We start from the raw sequence: 19,731 nt of genomic DNA, 5'->3' as shown, positions 1-19,731 counted from the left end.
CAAAGAAACACTAATTTCACAAAATTTAAGAGTTACAATAGATTGACCAGGGAAGTATTTTATTCTTGGATAAAATTTGCTTCTCAATCAACATACTGTAAGGAGTTGAAGCGATTTCAGTTTTACAGATTAAATTCAGTTTAGTGAGCAATGCATAGCTTCAGCCTGCTTTTATATAAGCTCTCTTTCCAGTGTATTATTAGTAACTCCTCCAGGAAGTTATTTTAGGAAACAATTCTGTTAGAAAGCTCAGAGTTTAAATTAAAAAACAAACAGTGTGCATAAGACATCCTCCACGGGCCCTTTGCAGCAATACCTCATCATGTCCCAGCATTCCTAGAAGCACTGTGGTGATGGTCTTCCTAATGGTTGCGTCCACTTTAGCACCAGCTCCTTGTGTTACAAATCGCAGAGCTTGCAGCATGGTGTCTCTGCAGTGAACAACCACAAGTTACAATTCAAGACTGCAGTTTTCCCCAAACAGAATGTCAACCAAGTACAAGGAGCTGGCTGCCAACAACAGATTCACAGACACAATGAATAGCACAAAGGTGGGTGTGCCTAAATTTGAAGGCTATGGAGCTTCTCTAATGACAGGAAACCATCAGCACCAACAAATGCCTGCATTGGTTCACATCTGATTGTCATTCTTACTGCTGGGAAGGGTCTTTGACCATTCACAAAAAGGGAAAATCTTCTCCAGTAGGAGGCTCATTTCTTAGGGAGCCGGATATTTTACTGGTAGGTGAACTTATTCTTGGAACTAGGAAAAAATACCAAGTCCATATGGACTGAAACAAATGCTAAATAGGAAACAAACTATTGGAGTCTTTCATAGCATTTATATAACCTTGGCTTCTGCTCTTCAGTCAACTCATCTCTGATGTTAATTATTTTTAAAAAAAGTTAAACTTGCCTTTCTTCCCACTACTGCCAAGTAGTTCATGCCCTGCCCATTTTCCACAGCTTACCTGATGCTAGAATCCCCACTGGAACGGATTCCATTCAACAGCTCAGTAAAAAGAGGATCCACTTTACTATGGATGGCAATCAATTTACCGAGCGCATCAGCAGCCTTAAGGCGGACAGCACGGTTTGAATCTTGTAGCGCTTTGGTGAAGGTGGTCTGTAGCTGAGGCAGGAATGGTTTCAGGGCAATCCCAACCTGTACAGGCAGAGATTTAGGTGGTGGGAGGGAATCACATGTACTCAAATGTGAAACAAAAACTAGAAAGGAAAGATCTGAAAAAGCGTGGTGTCTTCTAACAGCACTTAGATACAATGATAAAATCAGCACTTGCCCATCCAGATAAAGAATCTCCCTAACACACAGCTGAAAAATGGGAAAACCATGCAAGAACTGAATTCAGTTGTCAGAAAGCAGAGAAGGAAGCACTGAAGGTTTTCACACCCATGACATGAGTATTCTTTGTAACTAAACACGGTACACAAAAGCCCAGTGCAACTTGGTTACGTAGAGCAGGTTAACAGATCTGGGGAGTTCAGACTTGACAAAAAGGAAAAACAAAGAAGTTTACCAGCGATTTGGAATCTTACCTTGGCCAACAGAAGGCTTAATGTTTCCAGCAAAGCCACCTTGACATTCCAGCTGAACCGATCTCCCAAGATCCGAATAAGTGGTCCAGTAATGCTCACGACAGAGGGTTTCAGGGCTTCAGCAGAGGTCAGTTTAATAACTAGTCCTAATGCCTTTGCGGCTTCCTCTTTCTGCTCTGGGTTACCAGTTAGAACTCCCTCCCGCAGCACCGGAAGAATAGAAGTCACTCCCTGTCACAGGAATCAAACAAGAAAACTAGAACCAACAATGCAGACAACACCTAACCTACTTTCTCCCCACCTCCCATTGGAAGTGCACACTTGGAAATATCTTATCAACTTCCTACTGATCTTCATTTCCATTAGAAGTACTTTTGCGCAGTTATGCCTCACTAAACTGCTTGCTGCTTAGTAAGTTTTAATTCTGAAAGATTTGGCAGAGAAGTCCAGTTTCACACTTCCAACAAAAAGACAACTAATATGACTCATGTGCATTATAGAGTTGTCAAATATTTATTTACAACAGAAACCCAAACTGGGGTATAAAGTAAAAGCAGTAACCTAAAGAAAGTCTCTACACCTAAAAGTTTGGAATACCCCAGTAATACAATATTCTGATAGCTACAAAAATCACATTAACTAGGTTACTGGAAAGACACAACGGTATTATTGTGGTAAATCCCAGCCCCACACTACACACTTATCATTTACCTTCTTTGGAATACAGAATCCTGGCACGTGTTCTCCTTTGGCCTCATTCCCTACCATACGAATATCCCTGTGCAGATCCTCAATGAGGGCAAGCTGGTTCCCAGCATCTAATTTCTGCAGGAGTGACAGAAAGGGCAAAGACTGTGTAACAGCATTAAATCACCACAATTATTGAATTCCTCTCATGTTTACCAAGAGATATGCCACTGCTATCTATTCCCATTCTCTCTGAATGTCTGGCCTTTCACCCATACTACTACTAGTCTAGTGCAGTCCTTAAAATACTAGAGTCTTTGCAAAGACCTCATTTCCAGTGAAAATCAAGTGTTTTCTTGTAGGAGTATTTGACCAGGTCCATTCCCTCCCAGTCTGTATTGCTGCAACAACCCTGTCCCATATCTCACCTTGGTGATGGAATTGAGAGCATCCCAGCTTTCATTCAGAACCACAGGATTGGTATCATTAAAAAGTCTGATCAAGCCTGAGACCAAGTTCCTGAGATAGGCAGTGCAGTCTGCTTTTGATCTGGAGCAGTAAATGTTTAGAATGACAGCGGCTGCCTGCCTCATTCCCACCTCAGGGCTGCGAGTGGCTTCTAATAGATCTTCAATGATAATTCTCTGCCCAACATCATCTTCCACAGACAGGATTACAGCCTGGCAGTTAGCCATTTCCTAAAAAGTCAGAATGAACTTTATGTTAACTTTCAACCAGAATAAAAGTCACAGGTCTCAAGGCCTTACTTAATGCTGTTGCCTGACAGACCATTATCCTCCAGGATAAACTGTACAATTGTTAATTACTGTTCATGGAAATCAGTCACATGACCTACAGGTCTTCTGTTCTCGTCGTCCATCTAGAGCCCAAATCAATTTCTTATTAGTTGGTAACTAATTTTAATAGTAGATTGTCCATATTTAATGATAAATCCAGGGCATAAACTAAGGGTGGAATACCATTTTTGAAGGATGGAGAGTAGAGTACATGGTAGATTCTCTCTAAACCTAAAAATTGCCTAAACTTTGCCCAACTGAGAAGCTGCAAGGTAGCTTCCCAAGAGTCAAAGGGCTGCACTTAATTTACATAAAATGAGTGTGGTTGCATTTTGCTCCATCTTCAATGCAAAGGTTTAGCAATCACAGGCCCCAGCACACAATACTTCAGCTTGATCCAAGCAGATCCATGGTCTGTGTCATCATAGGGACTGTCAGCTATGGACAACTTCAGATAGTTCCATGGAATCTCTGGGCTAGGAGACTGAAAGATCAGCTAACAGACATCTAAGGGTATGTCTACTACTACTCTCAAGTCTAGACGCGATAAATCAATCCCCGAGCGCTCTCCCATCAACTCCTGTACTCCACCGCCGAGAGAGGCGCAGGCAGAGTCAACGGGGGAGTGGGAGCAGTCGACTCACCGCAGTGAAGACACCGCGGTGAGTAGGTCTAAGTACGTTGACTTCAGCTACGTTATTCACGTAGCTGAAGTTGCGTAACTTAGATCAATTCCCCCCCCAGTGTAGACCAGGCCTAAGAATGGACAATGAATCCATCACTTTAATTTCTAGTTACACCGGGCTAAACAGACAGACAAAAACAATCAACGCTTGGGGACTTTCCATATTATATATTTTTGAAATCACAAGAAGCAGTGTAGAAATAGAACCACACTCACAGTAAGAACTGTAAGAAAATATATGTATTTTTAGTCTCTCATCTAATGCCCCAGTTTTCTAATGCTACAAACAGATCTCGTTAATTGGGAACACTGTTGGCCAAACCCATTTAGATTCAGGTAGTCTAAATTTCCCAACTCCTGATATACCACCAGCAAAAAGATCCTTGAATCCAGGGGCTAATGGATTGAATTAAAACATACCATCAATATATCTAAAAACCCTGAAACATTGTTTATAACTGAACTTAAAATACTAGACTTCCTTACTTACCAAAAAATGAACTATGCCACTTACCAGGTGCTCATCAGCAGTGCCCAGCTTCTCTTTCAGTGCAGACATCATAGCAGGTAGTATTACACCCAGATGCCGTGTCAGAGCATCGCCTGCCACAGATGAGAGGAATGCTAGCACTCTGGTGTTTACAGGAGGAGAAATTAGCTAAAGGAAACAGGAGAAGCAACAGTATTTTACTCCAGAAAGATTTTTCAGAAGGCATCTCACATAATACAATTCTTAAACATGGGTATATCATAATCCAAATTACAATGAGTGCTTCTGGCAAGTAATCTGTGCAGAGTTTGAAATTTTGCTCCCAATTTTTGAATATCAGTGCAGACAATATTTGAAGCAAGAAGAAATAAAACTCTACAAAGTTTAGATTTGTTCCAAAACATACCTTTGGCACCAAGTAAGGCAGCACCACACGGCTCTTAACAGTCATAACTTGTTTAAGACCGTCCAGAGCAAAGTCGGATGTCTCTTCAGTATCCTACAAAGGGAGCACAGGGAGTTAGCCAGCTCACCTACAAGATTGTCTCTGCCACAGCAACCTAGACCTTGTTTCAAGTGTCAATTTGGGGATAATCATACAACCAGCACCTATATAAGTCCTTCTACCTGGGGCTCTCAAAGCCTTTTTCAGACCTGAATCAAGCCTCCCTACCAGGTTGGGAAGAATCTCCATAGTGAGGCACACAGATTAAGCGACTTCCCAAAGGACAGTGGAGACACGTAGCAGAGCCAGATTACCCAGATGTTCCAACTCTTAGTCCTGTACTTTAGCTACAAGACCATTCCCTTCTCCTCTTGCAGAGGAGATGAATCCAGGGAAGAAATGAAATCATTAGACCTGTGATCCTCCCCTAAAGACCTAGCATTACAGACCAACTCCTCCTTCAGCCTGTCTCGAGAATCTCAAAACTTGTCCTACAGTGAGATTTTTTAAAAGTGTGTTGGGTCACGTCTGAAACACTTACCAGCTGCTTCAACAAAAATGGCAGGATGTCTTCAAGAGCCTGGTATCCGACTGTTGAGTGCAGCTGTTCAAATGTTTTGGCTGCAGCCTCTCGGACTTCTTCCAGAGGATCGCACAGAGCTTTTCTCACTGTAGGAACTAGGGACTCTGAGAAGAACAGCACCTATGAGATACACAGATACAATTACAGGACATCTGGCCATGGCAGCTGGAACATAGGTACACCTGAACACAGCAGCTGGGAACTCAGGACTTACACAACAGAAAATAAATTGCTCTTTACTTGAAATTAATTCATGGAAAATGTAGACGGATTAATTTGTGTGAAAATCTATAATATCCACAATAAGCTAGATTAATTTAAAATAAGTTTTCAACTCTTATGCCTCATAACCTGAAGACAGGTTGCGCTGTTTTAAGACTGCCAATTGCAGATATAAATATATATATATACACACACACACACACACACTTAATTTTATCTGGACAGCAGTTCCAACTAGTTACAAGTCCTGAAATTCAGTTCCTTTTATGGCAGTTCATAAAGCAAGTTTTCTGCATTTTCATCCCTTAACTGCAAGGCACGTATTTTATAATATCATATGGCTAAGAAGTTTTAAATTTCCCCTCTGGAATTTAACTTACTGCATCCCTGCTGGTGGACTTCATGATCTCACTCAAACCAATGCAGACACCTTGCCTCTCATCGCTCTTCTCTGACTTCAAACCCTCTTCCAGGATAGGGATGATTTCTGGAAGGATCTTCTCTCCCAACTTTCGAACAAGATCCCCCAGCGTCCGTGCTGCAACCTGTCCCCAACAATCATACAACAGGGTCACTCTGAACAGTTATCACAAGCAACTAGTTAGAACGTGTCAACCTCAACTGAACTGGAACATTCCATTCTAACTAGTAAGAGATCTAAGGCAGTTAGCATTATGTACCTCAGTCCATCAGAGAGTGTTCAGATGAATACAGACTGCATCTAGATACAGCATACATGCTACGTATACATTCATTAAATACAGTCCATACTGCCACGCTAGACAGTATAACCACGTGCACATTTTCACTTCCTTTTAAACTTTTAACAATACAAACATCTGAAACCCAACACTTCCATTTCTTAGTCGCATGAAACTTAATGGCTGAGGTGATTTTTTTTTTAAATCTCTGTTTGTTGTACTCTTATATGCCATATTTTATCCATAAGCAAGTGTTCATAGCACAGTTAATGATCAGTGGAGATGGGAACACAGCTATGAAAAGGGAGGTTTAAAAAAATGTTTATTTCACCGTAGCTGCTCTGAATAAACAAGGATTGTGTAGAGGAGAGACACGTGTGTTTAATAAGGTTAGGTTAGTGGCAGCTTTGGGGCGGTTTATACAAAGAGTAACCACATTCATCAAACACCAGTTATGAACAGAGTAACCTTTGTTAGAGTACCACCTGTGCAGAACCCTTACCGTTCTCTTGTCTGCACAAGTACTGGCCAAGAACCCCAACAGAAGACTAAAGAGGGTTGGCAAAATTTCACGCAGTGTGCGAGGTGTGTTTGAGACCACAATTTTCCAGACGTGCAAGGATGCCTGACGAACTACGAGCTGGGTGTCTGATCGGCCCATGTACAGACCTGCCAGAACTCTGTTCCGCCGTTCCACACCAAGAGCACTAATAATGGCCTGAAATAAATAAAAGGAAGCCAACGTTGCACTTTTCACCACATGAAACTTAGAAGAGGTATTGCCATCATAAAGGTCACCCCATAGGTTCTCTCCACAAATGGGAACACAGCAACAGACAACAGCATTTACCTTGTTTGACTGGGCTGTTCCAAAGTTGTCATCCTCTGAGGCAGTTTCTGTTGTCATTTTTCCAGTGACTCCTGAGATATGGAACAGAAGATCCCCAAGGAGCTGAACTGAGCTAAACCTGACAAAGGGAGTAAGATCAGTGTTACATGCAGAAAAAAAGAAAACAAGGGGTACCTGTCCGAACTGACTGTTATCCTAGACATTACCGTGGGAGCAAACGGTGAGGCAGAGAACCAGGTCAATGTGAACTGTCAATCTGAGTGAGAAAGAGCACTATAAAGATGATGGGATGGAGGGAATCCAAACTAAAACAGAGATTAGAGAGCCCCCATGTTAGGGCAGCAAAATGACAAATAAGCCTTGATCTGAACTATGAAGAGGAGCAAAATAGCCTGTGGGTAAAATCATTTGCACACTGTCTATGTCCACTGGCTTTTGTGTTGATATGAATACACACTTGGGATGCCACATGACTGCACTTATCAGTAGCCATTTTATAGAACTAATTTTTAGACATCATTATTGGCTATGATCAGGGTTCTTTCCACTTCATGTTTCCACACGAGGGGGAATGCTTGTTGAGACAGCACTTTGAAAAAAGAAATGCAGTATGCGTATGTGAGTGCTAAATATTACCACAGAAACTGCTGTGGAAAAGCATTTTAAAATTGCAACTTGGCTAAGTGATCCAGTAGGAGTGTTTTGCACTATCATCTGGGAGAAACTGCATGTTCCATATTCCACTCCATATTCTGAGTCAGAGAGTACTACTACAAAGACACCACACTTAGTCCACATGGAGAAGGGAGAGCCTTTTGTTTCAAAGCAGTTCCTACACTTCCTTAAAGAGCAACATTGAGAGGCTCTAAACCCACCCAATCTTCCACTGATGGAAGGATGGCTACTGCAGGGTTAAAAACTTATTCCCTACCTTATTCTCCACAGGTCATCAAAGAGGCCTTGCTCAAGCTGAGGCAGGAGAAGAGCAATTGCAGTTTCTGCATACATGCTGATGATTCTCTGTCCAGCACGAAGGGCAGTGTCTCGCACAAACTCATTCTCATCTGCCAGAGCCTAGACCAAGAGACAAATCACAATACAGTGTGGTTTTCAATGTGGAGGAAAATACCAAATAGATGGCACTTGATTTCCACACAGTGAGATGGTGCATTCCTCCCCTTCATCCATTAAAAGAATGAGTTACAAAGCAGTGAATGCCCAGTGGAGACCTCTTCCCATTTCCCACAATCTCCAAAGTCAAGGATTTACTGAGAGCCACACGTAAAACCCAGCAAACAATGCTATCAAGGACCTTGGAAGAGCAAGGAATAGAATCCGCCATGGGCAATGCCATGCAAATATCAATTACTCTATTAGGCATTTAGAAATACCTGAGAACTTTCCTTCCCTACCACATTAATTTCCTGCCATCTGCTTCCTACCTTAAGGATGCACGGTATGATTGGCCCAACATAGGGGGTGAACTTGTCTCCAAAGGTGATGGGCAGGTAGTTGAACATCATGATATAACCATCCCGGACATGGGGTGCGATGTCCACTTTGCTGGCTGTAGCTACAATTTCTGGCATAAGTTTCTCCAGCTTTTCTACCCCCAACCCTGCCATGACTTCAGCCAGACCTGGAAAACAACACTTGATTTCAGAACTGGTATACACACAATGACGACACACGCCAACTACTATTTCGTCCAAGCTAAGGAACTCCCAACACCATTGCTCAGCTCCTGTTATACTTACCTTGCGCTGCACCAGATCGATCCACTGAACTCTGCTCATATGTCAGCGTCTCCATCAGCCATGGCAGCAAATCCTCAAAGCACGACTCCCCCATGCCCTTCACCATGGCTCCTAATGCCTTCGCAGATACTGTACGCACCTAACAGGCAAAAGAGAGAAGTGCAGAGTTGCAAAATATCCAGTCATAATGAAAGTCATCAAGACAGAGCGATATGGAGGTCTTAATTCCCCTCCCTGATCACTTTTCACAGCTTCTCTCACTATTCTAACCAAAAACTAGTTCGTGGAAAGATTAGGATTAATCCTAATTTATCAGGCAGAAAGACTCTTCACTCTTGAGTAGAACTGTAGTTCTACCAAAACTTACCTCAGGCACAGGGTCCAACAGAGAGGTTTTCAGTCCAGGGGTCACACTGGGTAGGTAAGGAGACAGATCCTGAAAACAAAAAGCCCAGTGTTTAAGTGCTGGGTTCAAAAAGAAAACTGAGCCATCAGAATCTCATGTTTGTCTGGTAACAGTTAGATACAGCTGTACCCTGGGAGCTTAATACACTGCCTCCACAGCACTGATAATACACAAATTGACTCAGTTTTCCTATGCAGGCCTTACAGAGCACTATCACACTAGGCAGGTCACTCAAAACCCTTTCAAGCTGATTCATAAATTAAATTTTGGTTTCCTAAATTAAATCCAGCCCTCTTCCCCTCAATGCAAGGTTTAATTTTAGAGAGTAACTAGCAATCAAGGAATCAAACACCGATCTTCACTCTACATTATTTCAACTTTTCCTTCTGTGAACCAACACTGAAAATCTCTGTTCATTCAGAAGTAGTGGATTTATGGAGGCATCTCTCTTACAGCACTGATATTTACCTATTCTTCTACAAGACTTGTTAGGGAATGTATATGTCACCAGAGTTATACAGTAAATCAAAGGAGAAAGTTTTTAAGCTGATGGTCTCAACTATGCTAGGATTTTCATTATCTTTGCAGAAGTCACTTGCTCACATAACAGCCATGTTTAGTTAGTGGAACTGCTCAGAGTTCTCTTATTACCCTGAATAAGAACCTAGACACCAATAAAATATTCCTAGTCTCTTGCTCTGTTACTCTATTTCGCCTCTCCACAGTACTATACCTTCTGATCAGTCAGGGAGTACATGTTTCCAATGATCTGGGCAGCCATTTTCCTGGTGTCCGTGGAACGATCTTGAAAGGCTCTCTGAACAATGGGCATAATGAGGGCCAGAGACGGCGCATCAATGAAATGGACAAACTTGGTATCCAGCAGGGTCTGCAGGCACTCCTGGGTCTTCCTGGATGGGTCAGTGAGTGCATCCAACAGTACTGGAGCAATTGCTACACATTTCAAAATGGGAGAGAAAAATGCTATATTTGTACATGGAACAGACAAGTGAGACAGCTTCAGCCACAGCTGGTGTCCTCGCGCCCACCCAAAGAAGTGCTAATCCTTCTAAAGAATGACAAAGTGAGAAATGGCAAAGGGAGCCCTATTGACATTAGCTGAGAAGGTTCAGAGAACATTTAGAAAGCATAAAAACAGACACTTGTGTTGCAGTTTTCAGGTTATACCTTTCTAAAAGTGGATTTTGTTTCAAGTTTATATGATTCAATGTGAACACAAAATAAAAGGGTTCTGCTCTAGGACATGGTTATGAACTAGGGTCTCATATCAGGATGCATCGAGCAATCAAACAACAGATACACACACACACACAAACAGGCACAGGGTTCTTACCCAGGATCTCTGGATTCCTGATAACAGAGCCAATTTGCCTAAGAGCCTGCTGTCCTGCCTTTTGCACTTTTACGTGGGAGTCTGTGAGCACTTCAGTGAGCTTTGGCACGATATTTGGCAGGCAGGAAGAGAGCTGTTTTGGGGCACAGTACGCCATAGCCCCCAGCAACTCCACGGACCCTGAACACAGAGTAAGAGAAAATTAATGCAACGGAAGAGACTGGCAATGGCAGTGTTCAACTCAAACTCAGCCCTGCCCAGAGCAAGAGTCCAGAAAACACACACATTGCTGATTTCAGAGTAGCAGCCATGTTAGTCTGTATCCGCAAAAAGAACAGGAGCAGTTGTGGCACCTTAGAGACTAACAAATTTATTTCAGCATGAGCTTTTGTGAGCTACAACTCACTTCTTCGGATGCATAGATAATGGAAAGTTTTAAAAAGGGGCGGCGGGGCAAGATTCCTGCTCTTCAGCTACCTCTATAGCTGCAAGAGAATGTTTCTTAGAATCCAGTCACAAGAAAATTCTGCTTAAATATGTTCTGAGACAGACGATAAATGAAGCATTCATTCCAAAAGCTCCATGCTCCGCTGTAGCAGAACGAAGAGAACAAGATCTCACAGCGTTCACTGGGATGAAAGAATAAACCAGACAAGTGGTGTTTCAGTGAACTTCAAGCTCCTCTGAACTATAGCAGAGTCAAACACTAGTCCATACCAGCTTTGGTTCTCCAAGACTCCTCCTCAAGTGCCGCCAGAAGTGATGGTAGCACCAGCTTCACGCCATGAGCGCTGAGGTTGCTCATCACTGCCTTGGCACAGTCGTCTGCAGCCTCGGAGGAGGAAAGAGGACATTTATAATCTGCCTCACTGCTGGTTTCTCCCGCTTCTTTAAAGAGCCAGTGGGAACATGGCCCTGGGGTAAAACAGTGTGGATGTCCAACAGTACAGCTAGTTAAAAGACAGCCCCAACCTAGAGTTAATGCCCAGTGGAATACGATGCTATTGGTTATCAATGAAATCAAGTTCTACTAGCCTGTGGTTTGTACAAGGGTTCGGGTTTTTTTTTAATTTAAATAGTTATTCAGAATAAGAATAGTTTTTGCTACCACCTCTCACATTCCTCGTTCTCAGAAACCTTTTACTCACCTCTCGCACATACTGGTTTCCATCTCCAAAACAAAGCAGCAAATGGGGTAACACATGAACCACATAGGGCTCAAAGAGCTTCCCAAGCATGGTGCAGAGCATCTCAAAGGCAAACAGAGCCCCTAGAAAAAGACAGGATAATCAGGAAATAATACACCACTCTAGTGGGATCAGAAGTGAAGATCAGATTTGCCTGAGGAGCTAAGAGGTAATTTTTTGTGGGAAACTCGGATCCAGAAACCTCCTGGGCATCTCATTCTCCCTCCTTAAACCAGAGGGGAGTATTGTGTTGGGGACTTTTGCTCCCCAAAGACGGTACAGAGGCTGATAGCATTAAAAATGAAGCTTGGTAGCCTTCTGAGTCCCAGTGTAAGTTAGGATCAGAGTGAAGGAAACAGAAATAAGGATGGAAAACATACAGCAGCAAATGCAATGAAGAGGTTTTAAAAACCCATCGCCACCTCTGGACCAGCTTACACTCCTATCCTTACTGCCCTGAGTGAAGAAAGAGCCTCCCTAGCAACACCCTTATCTGAGATGAAAGCGAGGACACATTCCAGAGACTAAGACCCCTTCCTCTACTCCATTGTGAGGTGGGGTTTTTTTGTTTGTTTTAAAATATACTGTACAAGAGAAATCAAGCTTTCAGGAGACCCACATTCCCCACTTTAACAGTATCAATCAACGGGAAAAGAGTAACCAGATACAGGATTTCCTATGCAAGTCAGTCAGTCCCAAGTAAATGGAGGAAGTACAGGTATCAGTATGTCTGGTACAAGTGTCAGCAGATCAAATATAGAAAACTTCAAAAAGATGGAGAGGAGAGGGCCTGCCACTCACCTTCTCGCCGGCGGAAGTTCTTCTTATCCTGAATGGCATCAGTCAGTGTGGTCATCATCTTCTGCTGTTTGAGAGAGAGGATGCCAAGGCCTTTCACCAAGCCTGCCAGTCCATACGCTGCACCTTTGCGCTCAGCATACTTATCAGACTCTAAAAGCAGCTGCATTAGCTTCTGTATCATTCCTCCTGCATCGTCTTTAATTGCAGGCACAAGAGGTGGTAAACAGCTTGCAACAGACTCCTGGACCTATGGAAAAACCCACCAGTTATCAAACATATCACAAGGTGTATGTCACTAACACTATAACCTGTCCCCACCACTCACCTTGCTGATCCACTGGTATGTGTCCCCCGTGACCGGTTTCTGCCTTCTCATGTTACTAAATCTGAACCCATGTTTGACTTTAGAGTGTAACTGCTTAGACTCATGGTTTTCAACCTTTTCTCATTTTTGGATCCCTAAAACATCTCAAATGGAGGCGTGGGCCTCTTTGGAAATCTCAGACATAGTCTGCAGACCCTCAGGGGTCCATGGAGCACAGGCTGAAAGCCGCTGGCTTAGAGAATACACATTCCCTATATAACACTCTAAAGCCACTGCTCTGTAACTCACTACTCCTGTTGTGCCTGGAGTCCATATTTCCAAGCACAGGGATGACAGCAAGTGATGAAATCTCTGAAAGTATTAGAGAATTAACCTGCTTCTGCTTGGCTCCTGAGAACTTCTGAAAGGAGGTACCTGTTGGGATGGAGTAGACAGGGCTGCTATCAGCTTGGCAACAATTGGTTTCACTTTAGGGTCACTCATGTCTAGATGTTTTGCCAAGGAGCCCATCAGAATGACCACGCTCTGTCTGACGGCATCGTAGTTGGCATCATTTGGAGCATTTTTCAGGAATTCTTCAAACACCGGCAAGAGAGAGTTAACATTGTCCTGAAAAACAAAATGTAGAAAATGTCACCTGCTACTAAAGTCCACTCTCAGAGCAAGGTTTTCTCTGCTCAGCGAGACCTTGTTATCCTTATCAGAGGCTAAAACTGCAATTATGAGAGTCTCAATTTACAGTTCATTTTCCATACAGAGATAGTCTCATACACTGCAGCATTTAGGACCATGTGGTATCCTACAGGCTATGGCTATTTCCTGTGAAAGAGCAGTTAGTTCTTAAATATTAAAAAAAAAATAAAAAATAGATACACAAACCTGTCAGAATGGTGGGCATTACCATGTGGGAGAGCTGCTTTGGATTTCAGCACCCATTCTCTTGTTCCCTGAATTAATAGGAGCTGGGAGGAAAGTGCACCTCATATTGCTCATCTGGCGACTAAGAGCACTAGCTAGTGGTGACAATACTCAAGTTCTTCTTGACTACAGGAACGGAGTGATCACAAAGAGACCCCATGAAGCCTGGATGAGGGAGTTCCAATTCTCCCCTCCAAAATCCATCCAGGGCGCAGTGCTTTGGGTTTGACAACTCATCTTTTCTTGACAGAGCCATACACCAGCTACATGTGAAATACCATATATTTTTACTATACTAAACATGCATTTTCTTTAATTTTCGGGTTTTTTAATTTGATTCATTTTTAAAATGCCAAAGGGTCTAAGGTTTGTACGCAAGGCCTCCTACATTATATATATATAGGGTGTTATATACACAGTTCTCAGATGCTGGCATCATGAGATTAAAGTTATACATGTGACATCTTGTCAGACACAGGCAACCTCTGATGGTGCTCACTGCTACGTCTTCACAGCAGTTACTATTACTTACCTTTGTTTAACAGTATAGTCCAATTCTGCTTTTATTGCACCAGTTTTACACCATTTCAATTCCAGTCACTTCAACTAAATTACTCCTGATTTACCATAGTGTAAGTGAGAGGAGAATCTTAGGCTGTTAGTCTGTACTGTCACTACTGTAATGTATTTTAAAAGTGTTTGAGAAAGGAATTCTCATTAGATGAAGGTTTTCAACAGTTACTTTGTACCAATGGCTTTACCTAATATAGAGGCTTCAACACAGTATCCAAGTCCCACTCATGTTTATTCCCATCTTTAAGGGAAGGAGAATTTGAGCTTACCTTGCCATGGGTATTGAGTGTAGAAAGAGCTGCATCTAGCATGCACTTCCGGACCTCAGTATTCCGGTCATTAAGGGCCTCAGGTACAAAGAACTGAAAAAGGGGCTTCACCTGAGAACTATCCAGGTAGTGAGAGAGTTTGTTCAAGGCCAAGGCTATGCCACATCTGTATTAAAAAAAAAATGTATTATGTATGAATTGGGCTTCCATGATTCAGACCAGTGACTTTCCTAAGCCCTTGTTTTTTGCAGCTATCACACTTCCAATTCCAACAGTTAACAGAGAGAACGTCATGGAACTGTAACATTTCAGACAGTTCAGCAGCTGTGCCAATTTTCCCCAAGTGATGATCCCAGAGCAGCAACCACCATTTCACTTTCAGCTCTCTGCTGCAAGTTCCCAAAGGAACAATAATCTGGCATTCATACAGCAACTTTCATCTGAAGGAGCTCAAGCGCTTTACACAAACCCAAACACAAGGATCACTTCATCTACCACTGACACGCAGTAACCATATAACAGTGCATATAAGCACTGAAGACCAGATTTGTTTAAGGGAAGCAGTGACCAATACGCTGTCCAATTAAAACTACAGAAAGCATTTAAGTAGGCAGAATGTAATTATCCAAGTTGGAATTTGTCCAGTTCACTAAGGCTAGCACTGCTATTCTTGACACAAATGATTGAGCATGGAACAGAGAATCTGTTGACATAAATCACAAACGAGCCATTTTGACTGGAAAAGATTCTGTTCTTATGAGACTGACAGGGATAAATTTGTGAAGACCAACAGTTTGATGCATGGACGGCAGGTATCATAGGCTGAGGAAGGTTGTGCCTTCCCAAACAGCCAGGTGTGGCTTTGCCCATGTCCCGCCCCCAGGCCCCCTCCTACTTCCTGCTCTTCCCAGTTCCTCTGTGCAGCAGCCCCAGCTCAGGCTGGCACTCCGGGGCTGGGGCCGCTAGCGTGAGGCAGGGGCCAGTGGCCGGGGTGGGAGGCTCTGGGCTGTGGACGGACCTCAGCTGGAAGGGGTAGAGCAGGGGGCTGGCCTCCCCCAGCCAGCAATCCACATGTCACCTATGGTCTGATGGATCTGGAAATGTTCCAGAAGAATATGCAATGCTGTATTGGTCTGCACCAGTGGTCCCCAACGTGACGCCCGCCGGGGCATTTATGTGCGCCCGCCTAGTGCCCAGCAGGGGACCTGCCGGGGACAGAGAACTCAGGCTGCAGGCACGGTGTTCTCTGTTCCCGGCAGGTGCGGGGCCTGCCTAGGTCCCAGCAGGGGAGAGAAGCTACGGCCCCACGCCTGCCAGGGACAGCGAACTCTGGGGCTGCAGGTGCTGGTGTTCTCGGTCCCCGGCAGGTGCAGGGCCCACCTAGTGCCCAGCAGAGAAGAGAATCTGGGACCCCGCGCCTGCTGGGGACAGAGTACTCCAGGGCTGTGGCCGCCGGTGTTCTCTGTCCTCGTGGCTTTTCTCCGGCTTTTCTCTGGATTCATATATTATGTAATATTAAAAAAAAAATTGTATTATTTAATGTACAAATACAAAATAAGCCTTGAAAAAATGTTGGTGCCCGCCATGCTCTTCTGAAAACATGAATGTGCTACTGGTCACAAAAAGGTTGGGGACCACTGGTCTGCACAATCTGCTCTGAGAAAGACAAGTGTCCCATAATAGGGAAGACCACACAATTACCTGTTGGTACAAATGCAGTTTACTCTTCAAATACTTCCCTGGACCATACACTGCCCTCTCACCTACAATAACATGAGCAAAAGCCTGAAGCATCTCATTTAGGAAGCACTGGAAGTGAAGAGCAGGATTTGAAGAGAGATAGTACCTTGCTTCCCACTGGTCAGGTGGAGACTCGGATATCACCCGTCCCAGAGCATCCAAAACTGGAGGTGGCCTCTGTGAGTGGGGAAATGGATACATTTAATCAACATCCGTTTCCAAGGACACACACACACAAAGCATGAAGGGAAAAAACCAAAGGTTATAGCAGAAGTTTATTAGCAGCTTGGCCTAGTTTCCTCTCTTTAGCCTACAGAATTTAGATCCATGATGCCTCTCACATCTGCAATGCCACATTCAACAAAAAATATGACAGTGCCAACAGAAGAATGTGGTAAGTGCACAGACTGAGTAAGAAAAGGACATAACACTGAGCATGTGTGGTTTGTGCCTGTAACTCCACACAACAGCAGCTACTTACATAGAGCTTCTCCTGGTAAATCTCCATAAGTTTACTCATGACTTCAGCTGCTTGGTTTCGATACTGCTCTACAGCTTTGGAAAGAGCCTCAGCACCAGCTTGACGCACTGCTTCCTCGTAGTAGATAATATCTTTGATGAGCAGGGAACAGAGATCAGGCTGCAACTCCAGACCCATAGATTCCCACAGCCTGCAAGTAACACAAAGGGGTGATTGATCATTCTTCAGGCAACTAGAGATCCCTCTAAACATAGGGCACCAGATAGATCTAAAGATTCACCCTTTTTGGGGGCAAGATCTACACAGATCCTCTGTGTAAGACCCCATGTGGGAAGGCAAATAAGCATCACTGTTACAATCCATTAAATAGAGTACAGTTCTCACCTCTCTGCCAGTTTTCTAATCTCATCTTCCACGTCAAACTTTACCACCCAGAGCCGGCGCAGCAGATTCAATCCATTCTTTTCATCACTGTCAGGTGTTGGTAGCACCATCTGCAGCTCCATTAGTCCCTGAATGAAACGATAGGACATTCAGTGCAAATGTCTGGTCTTTATAGCCATCCTTAGCAGAGATGACCTTAAATCATAATACAGAAAATCTTACATGTAAAGGAAAACTAGGGATTGATTAAATTAACTTTCTACTGAAGAACATCTTGACACTTCTTTCGTTTTGCCAAAAGCTGCTGCAAATTGCACAAAATGAGTGCCAGAGACAGGGTAATAGATAGGCAAAGGGGCTGGCGGGGAGAAACTATTTCAATTTTACTGTGTGCGTGACATCTCACAGCCATGCAAAGAGACTAGCACTTGATTAAAGAACCATTTCAGCACTCACACAAAAGAAGTGTTGTATTCACCTTTCTGAAGAACACATTTTGTAATTTAACAGGGAAGCTATATTGCCATCCAGTTGCTCAATAATCACCAGTAAAATAGTGACTGAGAACTAAGGAGGAGGGGATAGGAGAACATAAAACCAATGTAATTAGGTACAGCAGCCAAGCAATAGTGCTCAGCTGCTTAGAAGTCCAGGCCTAGGTAATTGCCTAGATCAGGAGCCCAATAAAAGACAGAAATCACACCTACATTGAACAGGACAATATACAGTCATTTGCAATTGTTGCCATGGTGAGAAATACCATAAAAGGGGAAAGAATTATCCGAGTAATGCTGTGCACACTTGGAGGAAGCCGCTTGCCTGAACTTGCTTTTCCACAATAGAGCACCAAGAAGTAGAGTTCTAGTAGGTGTCTAGCACTGGACAGGACTCCATGGTTGGGGACAACTCTTATACTATGCTAGGAGGAAATTTATTCTTCAAAGTCAGTCCATGTCAGGATTCAAGGGGAATTAAAGCACCAAGGCAACTAGCCTGTTTCTTCCTTCAGAACACTTGTGCTTCTCGAGCTGGATAACGCAACACCAGCATAACAAACTACACAAAAAAGCTTCATTAAAACAATGTTAGGATTGCAAAGTCAAGCATCTCAAAAGTTCAGAGGTGTCAGAATTAAGATTGTGTGTGCAACCGGAGACATACACTTTGCCAGTGAGTTTCACAGATACTTGCTGACAACAAAGAAATATCAAAACTCAGGAATACTGAGTTACATTTCAAGTTCTGGAGAGGAGTTTTCTCTAGTGCAGCAGTTCTCAAACTGAAGGTCATGACCCCAAAGTGGGTTGTGACCCCATTTTAATGGGGTTGCCAGGGCTGGCATTAGACTTGCTGGGGCCCGAGGGCTTCAGCCCTGGGTGGTGGGTCTCAGGTTACAGGGGCAGCGGCGCTCAGGCTTCAGTCCTCCCTCCTGGGGTCATGTAGAAATGTTTGTTGTCAGAAGGGGATCGCAGTGCAACGAAGTTTCAGAACCCCTGCTCTAGTGACTACAGACCCTTTTGCCCTTTTCATCCTCAAGACTGACCCTGACTCTTTCTGCCCCTCCCTCATCCCAGTCCAAGTCTCCTTTTCCCTCCAAATCCCAGTCTTCCCCCAATCCTGGCTCCTCATTCCAAATTTCCCACTGTCGTCTAATCTCAGCCGTCTCTTCTCCCAGAGCCTGACTCCTTGACTGACCAATCCCAGTATCCACCCACTCTTTGCACCAGTTCCCAGACCCAGGCCTCTGCCCACTCCCCATGTTCTTTGTCCCAATCTACTCCCTCTGTACCCTTTGCACCCCACACCCAGTCCAGCTCTTGTCCTTTCTGCATTTGAGTCAAGAAGCCTCCTCCATGCTGCCCAGATGCCAGCAGGGAGAACATTGAGAGCACAAAAGTCTCTCTGCTCTCAGTTCCTGTGTCTGATGCCACAGTGATGAGCAGCAATTGCAGGGAAAGGCCTGCTCAGCTCCTGCAGCCCAGAGATGCAGCATGCCCCGTGCCAACAGACTCTTCAGAAAACTAGCTGCCAAAATGCTAACTAGTCTCTATTGAGCATGTGCAAACAGTTTTTTCCAAGGCTTATAACTTGGCCAAATTTTTTTTTAAATGGGAACAGTACGAGAGACATCCCTGACACCAGAGAGACCCCCCTCCTGCCAAATTTTGAGTCCCTGCTCCAAAGCATGGAGGTGCTTGAGCTTCTCAGCAAGTCTGTAGTAAGAATTTTTAACTTGGACAAAACAACTTCTTGTCCCCTTATCCCAGTCTCAGAAATGGCTGACCCATTTTTGCTGAAACTTTCTAAAAACATTCAGCCTCAGGCAGACAAGGGAGATTTCAAAGTTTGGCAAAGTTATAAGCAACCAGAAATAAAGTCTTGCAATGTGAAGCATCAGGCAACCTTTACTATAGGCAGAGCTACCAGCTCCACCTATAATTATTAAGGGCAATCAGAATGTTAAAGTGTTACACAGCTGTATGGGGAAGGAAACAGAGATAAGCCAAAACTGCTGTTTG

At 43.7% G+C, this 19,731-nt stretch overlaps 1 protein-coding gene across 1 annotated transcript in view; it reads right to left on the bottom strand.

The window, feature by feature from the left end:
* GCN1 (GCN1 activator of EIF2AK4) overlaps positions 1-19,731 on the bottom strand; it is a 60,662-nt gene that overhangs the window by 9,659 nt on the left and 31,272 nt on the right. The window contains exons 29-53 of the mRNA XM_044990079.1: positions 17,213-17,340; positions 16,829-17,018; positions 16,454-16,524; positions 14,608-14,773; positions 13,262-13,456; positions 12,523-12,769; positions 11,683-11,804; positions 11,252-11,366; positions 10,535-10,714; positions 9,914-10,134; positions 9,142-9,210; positions 8,775-8,913; positions 8,460-8,656; positions 7,949-8,091; positions 7,018-7,135; positions 6,670-6,885; positions 5,847-6,011; positions 5,203-5,364; positions 4,623-4,715; positions 4,241-4,384; positions 2,673-2,942; positions 2,269-2,382; positions 1,558-1,788; positions 972-1,165; positions 317-431 (exon numbers count right to left, since the gene is read on the bottom strand). Coding sequence (XP_044846014.1) covers positions 317-431; positions 972-1,165; positions 1,558-1,788; positions 2,269-2,382; positions 2,673-2,942; positions 4,241-4,384; positions 4,623-4,715; positions 5,203-5,364; positions 5,847-6,011; positions 6,670-6,885; positions 7,018-7,135; positions 7,949-8,091; positions 8,460-8,656; positions 8,775-8,913; positions 9,142-9,210; positions 9,914-10,134; positions 10,535-10,714; positions 11,252-11,366; positions 11,683-11,804; positions 12,523-12,769; positions 13,262-13,456; positions 14,608-14,773; positions 16,454-16,524; positions 16,829-17,018; positions 17,213-17,340 — 4,005 coding nt within the window. The remainder of the gene's footprint in view (positions 1-316; positions 432-971; positions 1,166-1,557; positions 1,789-2,268; positions 2,383-2,672; positions 2,943-4,240; positions 4,385-4,622; positions 4,716-5,202; positions 5,365-5,846; positions 6,012-6,669; positions 6,886-7,017; positions 7,136-7,948; positions 8,092-8,459; positions 8,657-8,774; positions 8,914-9,141; positions 9,211-9,913; positions 10,135-10,534; positions 10,715-11,251; positions 11,367-11,682; positions 11,805-12,522; positions 12,770-13,261; positions 13,457-14,607; positions 14,774-16,453; positions 16,525-16,828; positions 17,019-17,212; positions 17,341-19,731) is intronic.

This window comes from Mauremys mutica, chromosome 16, assembly GCF_020497125.1.
Source record: "Mauremys mutica isolate MM-2020 ecotype Southern chromosome 16, ASM2049712v1, whole genome shotgun sequence".
NCBI lineage: Eukaryota > Metazoa > Chordata > Testudines > Geoemydidae > Mauremys > Mauremys mutica.
This window is presented reverse-complemented; position numbering and strand designations above follow the sequence as displayed.